The 13,686-nt window shown below is 46.2% G+C and overlaps 1 protein-coding gene across 1 annotated transcript in view; it reads right to left on the bottom strand.

The window, feature by feature from the left end:
- The window catches only part of myo15aa (myosin XVAa), a 213,306-nt gene that overhangs the window by 76,775 nt on the left and 122,845 nt on the right, over positions 1 to 13,686 (bottom strand). Inside the window, exons 30-31 of the mRNA XM_052504244.1 lie at positions 9,768 to 9,883; positions 5,468 to 5,603 (exon numbers count right to left, since the gene is read on the bottom strand). Coding sequence (XP_052360204.1) covers positions 5,468 to 5,603; positions 9,768 to 9,883 — 252 coding nt within the window. The remainder of the gene's footprint in view (positions 1 to 5,467; positions 5,604 to 9,767; positions 9,884 to 13,686) is intronic.

Here is a 13,686-nt window from a genome sequence, read left to right on the forward strand (position 1 = left end):
GAAGGCCACCAAAAATTCAGAGATTTCCATACCCAACTATAACATCTTCCGTCAAGATAGAACTGCCAAAGGGGGCGGAGTCGCAGTCTACTGCAGAGATAGCCTGCAAAGTAATGTCATACTTTCCATGTCCATACCCAAACAGTTTGAACTACTAATTTTGAAAATTACTCTCTCCAGAAACAAGTCTCTCACTGTTGCCGCCTGCTACCGACCCCCGTCAGCTCCCAGCTGTGCCCTGGACACCATTTGTGAATTGATCGCCCCCATCTAGCTTCAGAGTTTGTCCTGTTAGGTGACCTAAACTGGGATATGCTTAACACCCCGGCAGTCCTACAATCTAAGCTAGATGCCCTCAATCTCACGCAAATCATCAAGGAACCCACCAGGTACAACCCTAACTCTGTAAACAAGGGCACCCTCATAGACGTCATCCTGACCAACTGGCCCTCCAAATATACCTCCGCTGTCTTCAACCAGGATCTCAGCGATCACTGCCTCATCGCCTGTATCCGCCACGGAGCCGCAGTCAAACGACCACCCCTCATCACTGTCAAACGCTCCCTAAAACACTTCTGTGAGCAGGCCTTTCTAATCGACCTGGCCCGTGTATCCTGGAAGGACATTGACCTCATCCCGTCAGTTGAGGATGCCTGGTCATTCTTTAAAAGTAACTTCCTCACCATTTTGGATAAGCATGCTCCGTCAAAAAATGCAGAACCAAGAACAGATACAGCCCTTGGTTCACTCCAGACCTGACTGCCCTCGACCAGCACAAAAACATCCTGTGGCGGACTGCAATAGCATCGAATAGCCCCGTGATATGCAACTGTTCAGGGAAGTCAGGAACCAATACACGCAGTCAGTCAGGAAAGCTAAGGCCAGCTTCTTCAGGCAAAAGTTTGCATCCTGTAGCTCCAACTCCAAAAGTTCTGGGACACTGTGAAGTCCATGGAGAACAAGAGCACCTCCTCCCAGCTGCCCACTGCACTGAGGCTAGGAAACACGGTCTCCACCGATAAATCCATGATTATCGAAAACTTCAATAAGCACTTCTCAACGGCTGGCCATGCCTTCCGCCTGGCTACTCCAACCTCGGCCAACAGCTCCGCCCCCCCGTAGTTCCTCACCCAAGCCTCTCCAGGTTCTCCTTTACCCAAATCCAGATAGCAGATGTTCTGAAAGAGCTGCAAAACCTGGACCCGTACAAATCAGCTGGGCTTGACAATCTGGACCCGCTATTTCTGAAACTATCTGCCGCCATTGTCGCAACCCCTATTACCAGCCTGTTCAACCTCTCTTTCATATCGTCTGAGATCCCCAAGGATTGAAAGCTGCCGCAGTCATCCCCCTCTTCAAAGGAGGAGACACCCTGGACCCAAACTGCTATAGACCTATATCCATCCTGCCCTGCCTATCTAAGGTCTTCGAAAGCCAAGTCAACAAACAGGTCACTGACCATCTCGAATCCCACCGTACCTTCTCCGCTGTGCAATCTGGTTTCCGAGCCGGTCACGGGTGCACCTCAGCCACACTCAAGGTACTAAATGATATCATAACCGCCATCGATAAAAGACAGTACTGTGCAGCCGTCTTCATCGACCTCGCCAAGGCTTTCGACTCTGTCAATCACCAAATTCTTATCGGCAGACTCAACAGCCTCGGTTTTCGGATGACTGCCTTGCCTGGTTCACCAATTACTTTGCAGACAGAGTTCAGTGTGTCAAATCAGAGGGCATGCTGTCCGGTCCTCTGGCAGTCTCTATGGGGTGCCACAGGGTTCAATTCTCGGGCCGACTCTTTTCTCTGTATATATCAATGATGTTGCTCTTGCTGCGGGCGATTCCCTGATCCACCTCTACGCAGACGACACCATTCTATATACTTTCGGCCCGTCATTGGACACTGTGCTATCAAACCTCCAAACGAGCTTCAATGCCATACAGCACTCCTTCCGTGGCCTCCAACTGCTCTTAAACGCGAGTAAAACCAAATGCATGCTTTTCAACCGATCGCTGCCTGCACCCGCATGCCCGACTAGCATCACCACCCTGGATGGTTCCAACCTTGAATATGTGGACATCTATAAGTACCTAGGTGTCTGGCTAGACTGCAAACTCTCCTTCCAGACTCACATCAAACATCTCCAATCAAAAATCAAATCCAGAGTCGGCTTTCTATTCCGCAACAAAGCCTCCTTCACTCACGCTGCCAAGCTTACCCTAGTAAAACTGACTATCCTACCGATCCTCGACTTCGGCGATGTCATCTACAAAATGGCTTCCAACACTCTACTCAGCAAACTGGATGCAGTCTATCACAGTGCCATCCGTTTTGTCACTAAAGCACCTTATACCACCCACCACTGCGACTTGTATGCTCTAGTCGGCTGGCCCTCACTACATATTCGTCGCCAGACCCACTGGCTCCAGGTCATTTACAAGTCCATGCTAGGTAAAGCTCCGCCTTATCTCAGTTCACTGGTCACGATGGCAACACCCATCCGTAGCACGCGCTCCAGCAGGTGTATCTCACTGATCATCCCTAAAGCCAACACCTCATTTGGCCGCCTTTCGTTCCAGTACTCTGCTGCCTGTGACTGGAACGAATTGCAAAAATCGCTGAAGTTGGAGACTTTTATCTCCCTCACCAACTTCAAACATCAGCTATCCGAGCAGCTAACCGATCGCTGCAGCTGTACATAGTCTATAGGTAAATAGCTCACCCTTTTTCACCTACCTCATTCCCATACTGTTTTTATACTGTTTTTATTTATTTACTTTTCTGCTCTTTTGCACACCAATATCTCTACCTGTACATGCCCATCTGATCATTTATCACTCCAGTGTTAATCTGCAAAATTGTATTATTCGCCTACCTCCTCATGCCTTTTGCACACATTGTATATAGACTGCCCATTTTTTTCTACTGTGTTATTGACTTGCTAATTGTTTACTCCATGTGTAACTCTGTGTTGTCTGTTCACACTGCTATGCTTTATCTTGGCCAGGTCGCAGTTGCAAATGAGAACTTGTTCTCAACTAGCCTACCTGGTTAAATAAAGGTGAAATAAAAAAATAAAAAATAAAAAAATTGGTGGTTTGTAGTGGTTATTGGTGGTTTGTAGTGGTTATTGGTGGTTTGTGGTGGTTACTGGTGGTTATTGGTTGTTTGTAGTGGTTATTGGGGTTTTGTAGTGGTTATTGGTGGTTTGTGGTGGTTATTGGTGGTTTGTGGTGGTTATTGGTGGTTATTGGTGGTTTGTGGTGGTTATTGGTGGTTTGTAGTGGTTATTGGTGGTTTGTAGTGGTTATTGGTGGTTTGTGGTGGTTCTGGTGGTTTGTGGTGGTTATTGGTGGTTTGTGGTGGTTATTGGTGGTTTGTGGTGGTTATTGGTGGTTTGTGGTGGTTATTGGTGGTTTGTGGTGGTTATTGGTGGTTTGTGGTGGTTATTGGTGGTTTGTAGTGGTTATTGGTGGTTTGTAGTGGTTATTGGTGGTTTGTGGTGGTTATTGGTGGTTTGTAGTGGTTGTTGGTGGTTTGTGGTGGTTATTGGTGGTTTGTAGTGGTTATTGGTGGTTTGTAGTGGTTATTGGTGGTTTGTAGTGGTTATTGGTGGTTTGTGGTGGTTATTGGTGGTTTGTGGTGGTTATTGGTGGTTTGTAGTGGTTATTGGTGGTTTGTAGTGGTTATTGGTGGTTTGTGGTGGTTATTGGTGGTTTGTGGTGGTTATTGGTGGTTTGTAGTGGTTATTGGTGGTTTGTAGTGGTTATTGGTGGTTGGTAGTGGTTATTGGTGGTTTGTAGTGGTTATTGGTGGTTTGTGGTGGTTATTGGTGGTTTGTGGTGGTTATTGGTGGTTTGTAGTGGTTATTGGTGGTTTGTGGTGGTTATTGGTGGTTTGTGGTGGTTATTGGTGGTTTGTAGTGGTTATTGGTGGTTTGTGGTGGTTATTGGTGGTTTGTGGTGGTTATTGGTGGTTTGTAGTGGTTATTGGTGGTTTGTAGTGGTTATTGGTGGTTTGTGGTGGTTATTGGTGGTTTGTAGTGGTTATTGGTGGTTTGTGGTGGTTATTGGTGGTTTTGTGGTGGTTATTGGTGGTTTGTGGTGGTTATTGGTGGTTTGTAGTGGTTATTGGTGGTTTGTAGTGGTTATTGGTGGTTTGTAGTGGTTATTGGTGGTTATTGGTGGTTTGTAGTGGTTATTGGTGGTTTGTAGTGGTTATTGGTGGTTTGTGGTGGTTATTGGTGGTTTGTAGTGGTTATTGGTGGTTTGTAGTGGTTATTGGTGGTTTGTAGTGGTTATTGGTGGTTATTGGTTGTTTGTAGTGGTTATTGGGGTTTTGTAGTGGTTATTGGTGGTTTGTGGTGGTTATTGGTGGTTATTGGTTGTTTGTAGTGGTTATTGGGGTTTTGTAGTGGTTATTGGTGGTTTGTGGTGGTTATTGGTGGTTTGTGGTGGTTATTGGTGGTTATTGGTGGTTTGTGGTGGTTATTGGTGGTTTGTAGTGGTTATTGGTGGTTTGTAGTGGTTATTGGTGGTTTGTGGTGGTTCTGGTGGTTTGTGGTGGTTATTGGTGGTTTGTGGTGGTTATTGGTGGTTTGTGGTGGTTATTGGTGGTTTGTGGTGGTTATTGGTGGTTTGTGGTGGTTATTGGTGGTTTGTGGTGGTTATTGGTGGTTTGTAGTGGTTATTGGTGGTTTGTAGTGGTTATTGGTGGTTTGTGGTGGTTATTGGTGGTTTGTAGTGGTTGTTGGTGGTTTGTGGTGGTTATTGGTGGTTTGTAGTGGTTATTGGTGGTTTGTAGTGGTTATTGGTGGTTTGTAGTGGTTATTGGTGGTTTGTGGTGGTTATTGGTGGTTTGTGGTGGTTATTGGTGGTTTGTAGTGGTTATTGGTGGTTTGTAGTGGTTATTGGTGGTTTGTGGTGGTTATTGGTGGTTTGTGGTGGTTATTGGTGGTTTGTAGTGGTTATTGGTGGTTTGTAGTGGTTATTGGTGGTTTGTAGTGGTTATTGGTGGTTGGTAGTGGTTATTGGTGGTTTGTAGTGGTTATTGGTGGTTTGTGGTGGTTATTGGTGGTTTGTGGTGGTTATTGGTGGTTTGTAGTGGTTATTGGTGGTTTGTGGTGGTTATTGGTGGTTTGTGGTGGTTATTGGTGGTTTGTAGTGGTTATTGGTGGTTTGTGGTGGTTATTGGTGGTTTGTGGTGGTTATTGGTGGTTTGTAGTGGTTATTGGTGGTTTGTAGTGGTTATTGGTGGTTTGTGGTGGTTATTGGTGGTTTGTAGTGGTTATTGGTGGTTTGTGGTGGTTATTGGTGGTTTTGTGGTGGTTATTGGTGGTTTGTGGTGGTTATTGGTGGTTTGTAGTGGTTATTGGTGGGTTGTGGTGTTGTGTGGTGGGTTGTGGTGTTGTGTGGTGTTTTGTTTCGTTTTGATGGTGTTTTGTGGTGGTTCTAATGGTTGGTACCGAACAGAGCCTTCATCTTGGTCCTCTCCTCCTGAGTGATGCGGATGCAGGCCTCTGAGAAGGTGTCGTGGACTATCTGTCTGAACAGCAGCTCCAGCAACAGAGGAGTGTTGAAGTTGTCTTTAGGGTAGAACACCTGCAATACCACAACATCAACATAGACAATATCAAGACTTGGAATGAGCTCATTGGTTGGACAAACAATTATTTTACTTGTTCCTAATTGGCTTGAAGCATCATGACTGATTGATACCTTCCTCAGGTAAATCTCCCAGGGTGTGTTAGTGTGTGGGCCCCTCCTTCCTCAGGTAAATCTCTCAGGGTGTGTTAGTGTGTGGGCCCCTCCTTCCTCAGGTAAATCTCCCAGGGTGTGTTAGTGTGTGGGCCCCTCCTTCCTCAGGTAAATCTCTCAGGGTGTGTTAGTGTGTGGGCCCCTCCTTCCTCAGGTAAATCTCCCAGGGTGTGTTAGTGTGTGGGCCCCTCCTTCCTCAGGTAAATCTCTCAGGGTGTGTTAGTGTGTGGGCCGCTCCTTCCTCAGGTAAATCTCCCAGGGTGTGTTAGTGTGTGGGCCCCTCCTTCCTCAGGTAAATCTCTCAGGGTGTGTTAGTGTGTGGGCCCGTCCTTCCTCAGGTAAATCTCCCAGGGTGTGTTAGTGTGTGGGCCCCTCCTTCCTCAGGTAAATCTCCCAGGGTGTGTTAGTGTGTGGGCCCCTCCTTCCTCAGGTAAATCTCCCAGGGTGTGTTAGTGTGTGGGCCCCTCCTTCCTCAGGTAAATCTCTCAGGGTGTGTTAGTGTGTGGGCCCCTCCTTCCTCAGGTAAATCTCCCAGGGTGTGTTAGTGTGTGGGCCCCTCCTTCCTCAGGTAAATCTCCCAGGGTGTGTTAGTGTGTGGGCCCCTCCTTCCTCAGGTAAATCTCCCAGGGTGTGTTAGTGTGTGGGCCCCTCCTTCCTCAGGTAAATCTCTCAGGGTGTGTTAGTGTGTGGGCCCCTCCTTCCTCAGGTAAATCTCCCAGGGTGTGTTAGTGTGTGGGCCCCTCCTTCCTCAGGTAAATCTCCCAGGGTGTGTTAGTGTGTGTACCTCTTCCCTCAGGTAAATCTCTCAGGGTGTGTTAGTGTGTGGGCCCCTCCTTCCTCAGGTAAATCTCCCAGGGTGTGTTAGTGTGTGGGCCCCTCCTTCCTCAGGTAAATCTCCCAGGGTGTGTTAGTGTGTGGGCCCCTCCTTCCTCAGGTAAATCTCCCAGGGTGTGTTAGTGTGTGGGCCCCTCCTTCCTCAGGTAAATCTCTCAGGGTGTGTTAGTGTGTGTACCTCTTTGCTCAGGTAAATCTCCCAGGGTGTGTTAGTGTGTGTACCTCTTTCCTCAGGTAAATCTCTCAGGGTGTGTTAGTGTGTGGGCCCCTCCTTCCTCAGGTAAATCTCCCAGGGTGTGTTAGTGTGTGGGCCCCTCCTTCCTCAGGTAAATCTCTCAGGGTGTGTTAGTGTGTGTACCTCTTCCCTCAGGTAAATATCTCAGGGTGTGATAGTGTGTGGGCCCCTCCTTCCTCAGGTAAATCTCTCAGGGTGTGTTAGTGTGTGTACCTCTTTCCTCAGGTAAATCTCTCAGGGTGTGTTAGTGTGTGTACCTCTTTCCTCAGGTAAATCTCTCAGGGTGTGTTAGTGTGTGTACCTCTTTCCTCAGGTAAATCTCTCAGGGTGTGTTAGTGTGTGGGCCCCTCCTTCCTCAGGTAAATCTCTCAGGGTGTGTTAGTGTGTGTACCTCTTTCCTCAGGTAAATCTCTCAGGGTGTGTTAGTGTGTGTACCTCTTTCCTCAGGTAAATCTCTCAGGGTGTGTTAGTGTGTGTACCTCTTTCCTCAGGTAAATCTCTCAGGGTGTGTTAGTGTGTGTACCTCTTTCCTCAGGTAAATCTCTCAGGGTGTGTTAGTGTGTGTACCTCTTTCCTCAGGTAAATCTCTCAGGGTGTGTTAGTGTGTGGGCCCCTCCTTCCTCAGGTAAATCTCTCAGGGTGTGTTAGTGTGTGGGCCCCTCTTTCCTCAGGTAAATCTCCCAGGGTGTGTTAGTGTGTGGGCCCCTCCCTCCTCAGGTAAATCTCTCAGGGTGTGTTAGTGTGTGTACCTCTTTCCTCAGGTAAATCTCTCAGGGTGTGTTAGTGTGTGTACCTCTTTCCTCAGGTAAATCTCCCAGGGTGTGTTAGTGTGTGGGCCCCTCCTTCCTCAGGTAAATCTCTCAGGGTGTGTTAGTGTGTGGGCCCCTCCCTCCTCAGGTAAATCTCTCAGGGTGTGTTAGTGTGTGTACCTCTTTCCTCAGGTAAATCTCCCAGGGTGTGTTAGTGTGTGGGCCCCTCCTTCCTCAGGTAAATCTCTCAGGGTGTGTTAGTGTGTGGGCCCCTCCTTCCTCAGGTAAATCTCTCAGGGTGTGTTAGTGTGTGGGCCCCTCCTTCCTCAGGTAAATCTCTCAGGGTGTGTTAGTGTGTGTACCTCTTTCCTCAGGTAAATCTTCCAGGGTGTGTTAGTGTGTGTATCTCCTTCCTCAGGTAAATCTCTCAGGGTGTGTTAGTGTGTGTACCTCTTTCCTCAGGTAAATCTCCCAGGGTGTGTTAGTATGTGTACCTCTTTCCTCAGGTAAATCTTCCAGGGTGTGTTAGTGTGTGGGCCCCTCTTTCCTCAGGTAAATCTCTCAGGGTGTGTTAGTGTGTGTACCTCTTTCCTCAGGTAAATCTTCCAGGGTGTGTTAGTGTGTGCCCCTCCTTACTCAGGTAAATCTCTCAGGGTGTGTTAGTGTGTGTACCTCTTTCCTCAGGTAAATCTCCCAGGGTGTGTTAGTGTGTGTACCTCTTTCCTCAGGTAAATCTCTCAGGGTGTGTTAGTGTGTGTACCTCTTTCCTCAGGTAAATCTCCCAGGGTGTGTTAGTGTGTGTACCTCTTTCCTCAGGTAAATCTTCCAGGGTGTGTTAGTGTGTGTACCTCTTTCCTCAGGTAAATCTCTCAGGGTGTGTTAGTGTGTGTACCTCTTTCCTCAGGTAAATCTCTCAGGGTGTGTTAGTGTGTGTACCTCTTTCCTCAGGTAAATCTCTCAGGGTGTGTTAGTGTGTGGGCCCCTCCTTCCTCAGGTAAATCTCTCAGGGTGTGTTAGTGTGTGGGCCCCTCTTTCCTCAGGTAAATCTCCCAGGGTGTGTTAGTGTGTGGGCCCCTCCCTCCTCAGGTAAATCTCTCAGGGTGTGTTAGTGTGTGTACCTATTTCCTCAGGTAAATCTCTCAGGGTGTGTTAGTGTGTGTACCTCTTTCCTCAGGTAAATCTCCCAGGGTGTGTTAGTGTGTGGGCCCCTCCTTCCTCAGGTAAATCTCTCAGGGTGTGTTAGTGTGTGGGCCCCTCCCTCCTCAGGTAAATCTCTCAGGGTGTGTTAGTGTGTGTACCTCTTTCCTCAGGTAAATCTCCCAGGGTGTGTTAGTGTGTGGGCCCCTCCTTCCTCAGGTAAATCTCTCAGGGTGTGTTAGTGTGTGGGCCCCTCCTTCCTCAGGTAAATCTCTCAGGGTGTGTTAGTGTGTGGGCCCCTCCTTCCTCAGGTAAATCTCTCAGGGTGTGTTAGTGTGTGTACCTCTTTCCTCAGGTAAATCTTCCAGGGTGTGTTAGTGTGTGTATCTCCTTCCTCAGGTAAATCTCTCAGGGTGTGTTAGTGTGTGTACCTCTTTCCTCAGGTAAATCTCCCAGGGTGTGTTAGTATGTGTACCTCTTTCCTCAGGTAAATCTTCCAGGGTGTGTTAGTGTGTGGGCCCCTCTTTCCTCAGGTAAATCTCTCAGGGTGTGTTAGTGTGTGTACCTCTTTCCTCAGGTAAATCTTCCAGGGTGTGTTAGTGTGTGCCCCTCCTTACTCAGGTAAATCTCTCAGGGTGTGTTAGTGTGTGTACCTCTTTCCTCAGGTAAATCTCTCAGGGTGTGTTAGTGTGTGTACCTCTTTCCTCAGGTAAATCTTCCTGGGTGTGTTAGTGTGTGGGCCCCTCTTTCCTCAGGTAAATCTCTCAGGGTGTGTTAGTGTGTGTACCTCTTTCCTCAGGTAAATCTCTCAGGGTGTGTTAGTGTGTGTACCTCTTTCCTCAGGTAAATCTCCCAGGGTGTGTTAGTGTGTGTACCTCTTTCCTCAGGTAAATCTCTCAGGGTGTGTTAGTGTGTGTACCTCTTTCCTCAGGTAAATCTCCCAGGGTGTGTTAGTGTGTGTACCTCTTTCCTCAGGTAAATCTTCCAGGGTGTGTTAGTGTGTGGGCCCCTCTTTCCTCAGGTAAATCTCTCAGGGTGTGTTAGTGTGTGTACCTCTTTCCTCAGGTAAATCTTCCAGGGTGTGTTAGTGTAAGTGTAGTGTTCTTCACTGCTCCTGTGGTGTAGCTGGGTCTGGCTGGTCTCTTCCTCGACAGGCAACTCTCTGGACACTATAAACACACACACAAACACCAACACATAAACACACACAAGAACAATGAAAATGGTCTGGTTCAGTTCAGGACTGATTCTAGTTATGGTCTGGTTCAGGTCTGGTTATAGTTCAGGTCTGGTTATAGTTCAGGTCTGGTTATAGTTCAGGTTATAGTTCAGGTCTGGTTATAGTTCAGGTCTGGTTATAGTTCAGGTTATAGTTCAGGTCTGGTTATAGTTCAGGTCTGGTTATAGTTCAGGTCTGGTTATAGTTCAGGTCTGGTTATAGTTCAGGTCTGGTTATAGTTCAGGTTATAGTTCAGGTCTGGTTATAGTTCAGGTCTGGTTATAGTTCAGGTCTGGTTGTAGTTCAGGTCTGGTTATAGTTCAGGTCTGGTTATAGTTCAGGTCTGGTTATAGTTCAGGTCAGGTTATAGTTCAGGTCTGGTTATAGTTCAGGTCTGGTTATAGTTCAGGTCTGGTTATAGTGCAGGTCTGGTTATAGTTCAGGTTATAGTTCAGGTCTGGTTATAGTTCAGGTCTGGTTATAGTTCAGGTCTGGTTATAGTTCAGGTCTGGTTATAGTTCAGGTCTGGTTATAGTTCAGGTCTGGTTGTAGTTCAGGTCTGGTTATAGTTCAGGTCTGGTTATAGTTCAGGTCTGGTTATAGTTCAGGTCTGGTTGTAGTTCAGGTCTGGTTATAGTTCAGGTCTGGTTATAGTTCAGGTCTGGTTATAGTTCAGGTTATAGTTCAGGTCTGGTTATAGTTCAGGTCTGGTTATAGTTCAGGTCTGGTTATAGTTCAGGTCTGGTTATAGTTCAGGTCTGGTTATAGTTCAGGTCTGGTTATACTTCAGGTCAGGTTATAGTTCAGGTCTGGTTATAGTTCAGGTCTGGTTATAGTTCAGGTCTGGTTATAGTTCAGGTCTGGTTATACTTCAGGTCAGGTTATAGTTCAGGTCTGGTTATAGTTCAGGTCTGGTTATAGTTCAGGTCTGGTTATAGTTCAGGTCTGGTTATAGTTCAGGTCTGGTTATAGTTCAGGTCTGGTTATAGTTCAGGTCTGGTTATAGTTCAGGTCTGGTTATAGTTCAGGTCTGGTTATAGTTCAGGTCTGGTTATAGTTCAGGTCTGGTTATAGTTCAGGTCTGGTTATAGTTCAGGTCTGGTTATAGTTCAGGTCTGGTTATAGTTCAGGTCTGGTTATAGTTCAGGTCTGGTTATAGTTCAGGTCTGGTTATAGTGCAGGTCTGGTTATAGTTCAGGTCTGGTTGTAGTTCAGGTCTGGTTATAGTTCAGGTCTGGTTATAGTTCAGGTCTGGTTATAGTTCAGGTCTGGTTATAGTTCAGGTCTGGTTGTAGTTCAGGTCTGGTTGTAGTTCAGGTTGTAGTTCAAGTCTGGTTGTAGTTCAGGTCTGGTTATAGTTCAGGTCTGGTTGTAGTTCAGGTCTGGTTATAGTTCAGGTCTGGTTGTAGTTCAGGTCTTGTTATAGTTCAGGTCTGGTTGTAGTTCAGGTCTGGTTATAGTTCAGGTCTGGTTATAGTTCAGGTTATAGTTCAGGTCTGGTTATAGTTCAGGTCTGGTTGTAGTTCAGGTCTGGTTATAGTTCAGGTCTGGTTATAGTTCAGGTCTGGTTGTAGTTCAGGTCTGGTTATAGTTCAGGTCTGGTTATAGTTCAGGTCTGGTTGTAGTTCAGGTCTGGTTGTAGTTCAGGTCTGGTTATAGTGCAGGTCTGGTTATAGTTCAGGTCTGGTTGTAGTTCAGGTCTGGTTATAGTTCAGGTCTGGTTATAGTTCAGGTCTGGTTATAGTTCAGGTCTGGTTATAGTTCAGGTCTGGTTATAGTTCAGGTCTGGTTGTAGTTCAGGTCTGGTTATAGTTCAGGTTGTAGTTCAGGTCTGGTTGTAGTTCAGGTCTGGTTATAGTTCAGGTCTGGTTGTACTTCAGGTCAGGTTATAGTTCAGGTCTGGTTGTAGTTCAGGTCTGGTTATAGTTCAGGTCTGGTTATAGTTCAGGTCTGGTTATAGTTCAGGTCTGGTTATAGTTCAGGTTATAGTTCAGGTCTGGTTATAGTTCAGGTCTGGTTGTAGTTCAGGTCTGGTTATAGTTCAGGTTATAGTTCAGGTCTGGTTATAGTTCAGGTCTGGTTATAGTGCAGGTCTGGTTATAGTTCAGGTTATAGTTCAGGTCTGGTTATAGTTCAGGTCTGGTTATAGTTCAGGTCTGGTTATAGTTCAGGTCTGGTTATAGTTCAGGTCCGGTTGTAGTTCAGGTCTGGTTATAGTTCAGGTCCGGTTGTAGTTCAGGTCTGGTTGTAGTTCAGGTCTGGTTATAGTTCAGGTCAGGTTATAGTTCAGGTCTGGTTATAGTTCAGGTCTGGTTATAGTTCAGGTCTGGTTGTAGTTCAGGTCTGGTTATAGTTCAGGTCTGGTTATAGTTCAGGTCTGGTTATAGTTCAGGTCTGGTTGTAGTTCAGGTCTGGTTATAGTTCAGGTCTGATTGTAGTTCAGGTCTGGTTATAGTTCAGGTCTGGTTGTAGTTCAGGTCTGGTTGTAGTTCAGGTCTGGTTATAGTTCAGGTCTGGTTATAGTTCAGGTCTGGTTATAGTTCTGGTTATAGTTCAGGTCTGGTTGTAGTTCAGGTCTGGTTGTAGATCAGGTCTGGTTATAGTTCAGGTCTGGTTGTAGTTCAGGTCTGGTTGTAGTTCAGGTCTGGTTGTAGTTCAGGTCTGGTTATAGTTCAGGTCTGGTTATAGTTCAGGTCTGGTTATAGTTCAGGTCTGGTTGTAGTTCAGGTCAGGTTATAGTTCAGGTCTGGTTATAGTTCAGGTCTGGTTATAGTTCAGGTCAGGTTATAGTTCAGGTTATAGTTCAGGTCTGGTTATAGTTCAGGTCTGGTTATAGTTCAGGTCTGGTTATAGTTCAGGTCTGGTTATAGTTCAGGTCTGGTTATAGTTCAGGTCTGGTTATAGTTCAGGTCTGGTTATAGTTCAGGTCAGGTTGTAGTTCAGGTCAGGTTATAGTTCAGGTCTGGTTATAGTTCAGGTCTGGTTATAGTTCAGGTCTGGTTATAGTTCAGGTCTGGTTATAGTTCAGGTCTGGTTGTAGTTCAGGTCTGGTTATAGTTCAGGTCAGGTTGTAGTTCAGGTCTGGTTGTAGTTCAGGTCTGGTTATAGTTCAGGTCAGGTTATAGTTCAGGTCTGGTTATAGTTCAGGTCTGGTTATAGTTCAGGTCTGGTTATAGTTCAGGTCTGGTTATAGTTCAGGTCTGGTTATAGTTCAGGTCTGGTTATAGTTCAGGTCTGGTTATAGTTCAGGTCTGGTTATAGTGCAGGTCTGGTTATAGTTCAGGTCTGGTTATAGTTCAGGTCTGGTTATAGTTCAGGTCAGGTTATAGTTCAGGTCTGGTTATAGTTCAGGTCTGGTTATAGTTCAGGTCTGGTTATAGTTCAGGTCTGGTTATAGTTCAGGTCTGGTTATAGTTCAGGTCTGGTTATAGTTCAGGTCTGGTTATAGTTCAGGTCTGGTTATAGTTCAGGTCAGGTTATAGTTCAGGTCTGGTTATAGTTCAGGTCTGGTTATAGTTCAGGTCTGGTTGTAGTTCAGGTCTGGTTATAGTTCAGGTCTGGTTATAGTTCAGGTCTGGTTATAGTTCAGGTTATAGTTCAGGTCTGGTTGTAGTTCAGGTCTGGTTGTAGTTCAGGTCTGGTTATAGTTCAGGTCTGGTTGTAGTTCAGGTCTGGTTATAGTTCAGGTCTGGTTATAGTTCAGGTTATAGTTCAGGTTATAGTTCAGGTCAGGTTATAGTTCAGGTCTGGTTA

Source organism: Oncorhynchus keta, unplaced genomic scaffold (genome assembly GCF_023373465.1).
Source record: "Oncorhynchus keta strain PuntledgeMale-10-30-2019 unplaced genomic scaffold, Oket_V2 Un_contig_1896_pilon_pilon, whole genome shotgun sequence".
In the NCBI taxonomy this organism is placed as follows: domain Eukaryota; kingdom Metazoa; phylum Chordata; class Actinopteri; order Salmoniformes; family Salmonidae; genus Oncorhynchus; species Oncorhynchus keta.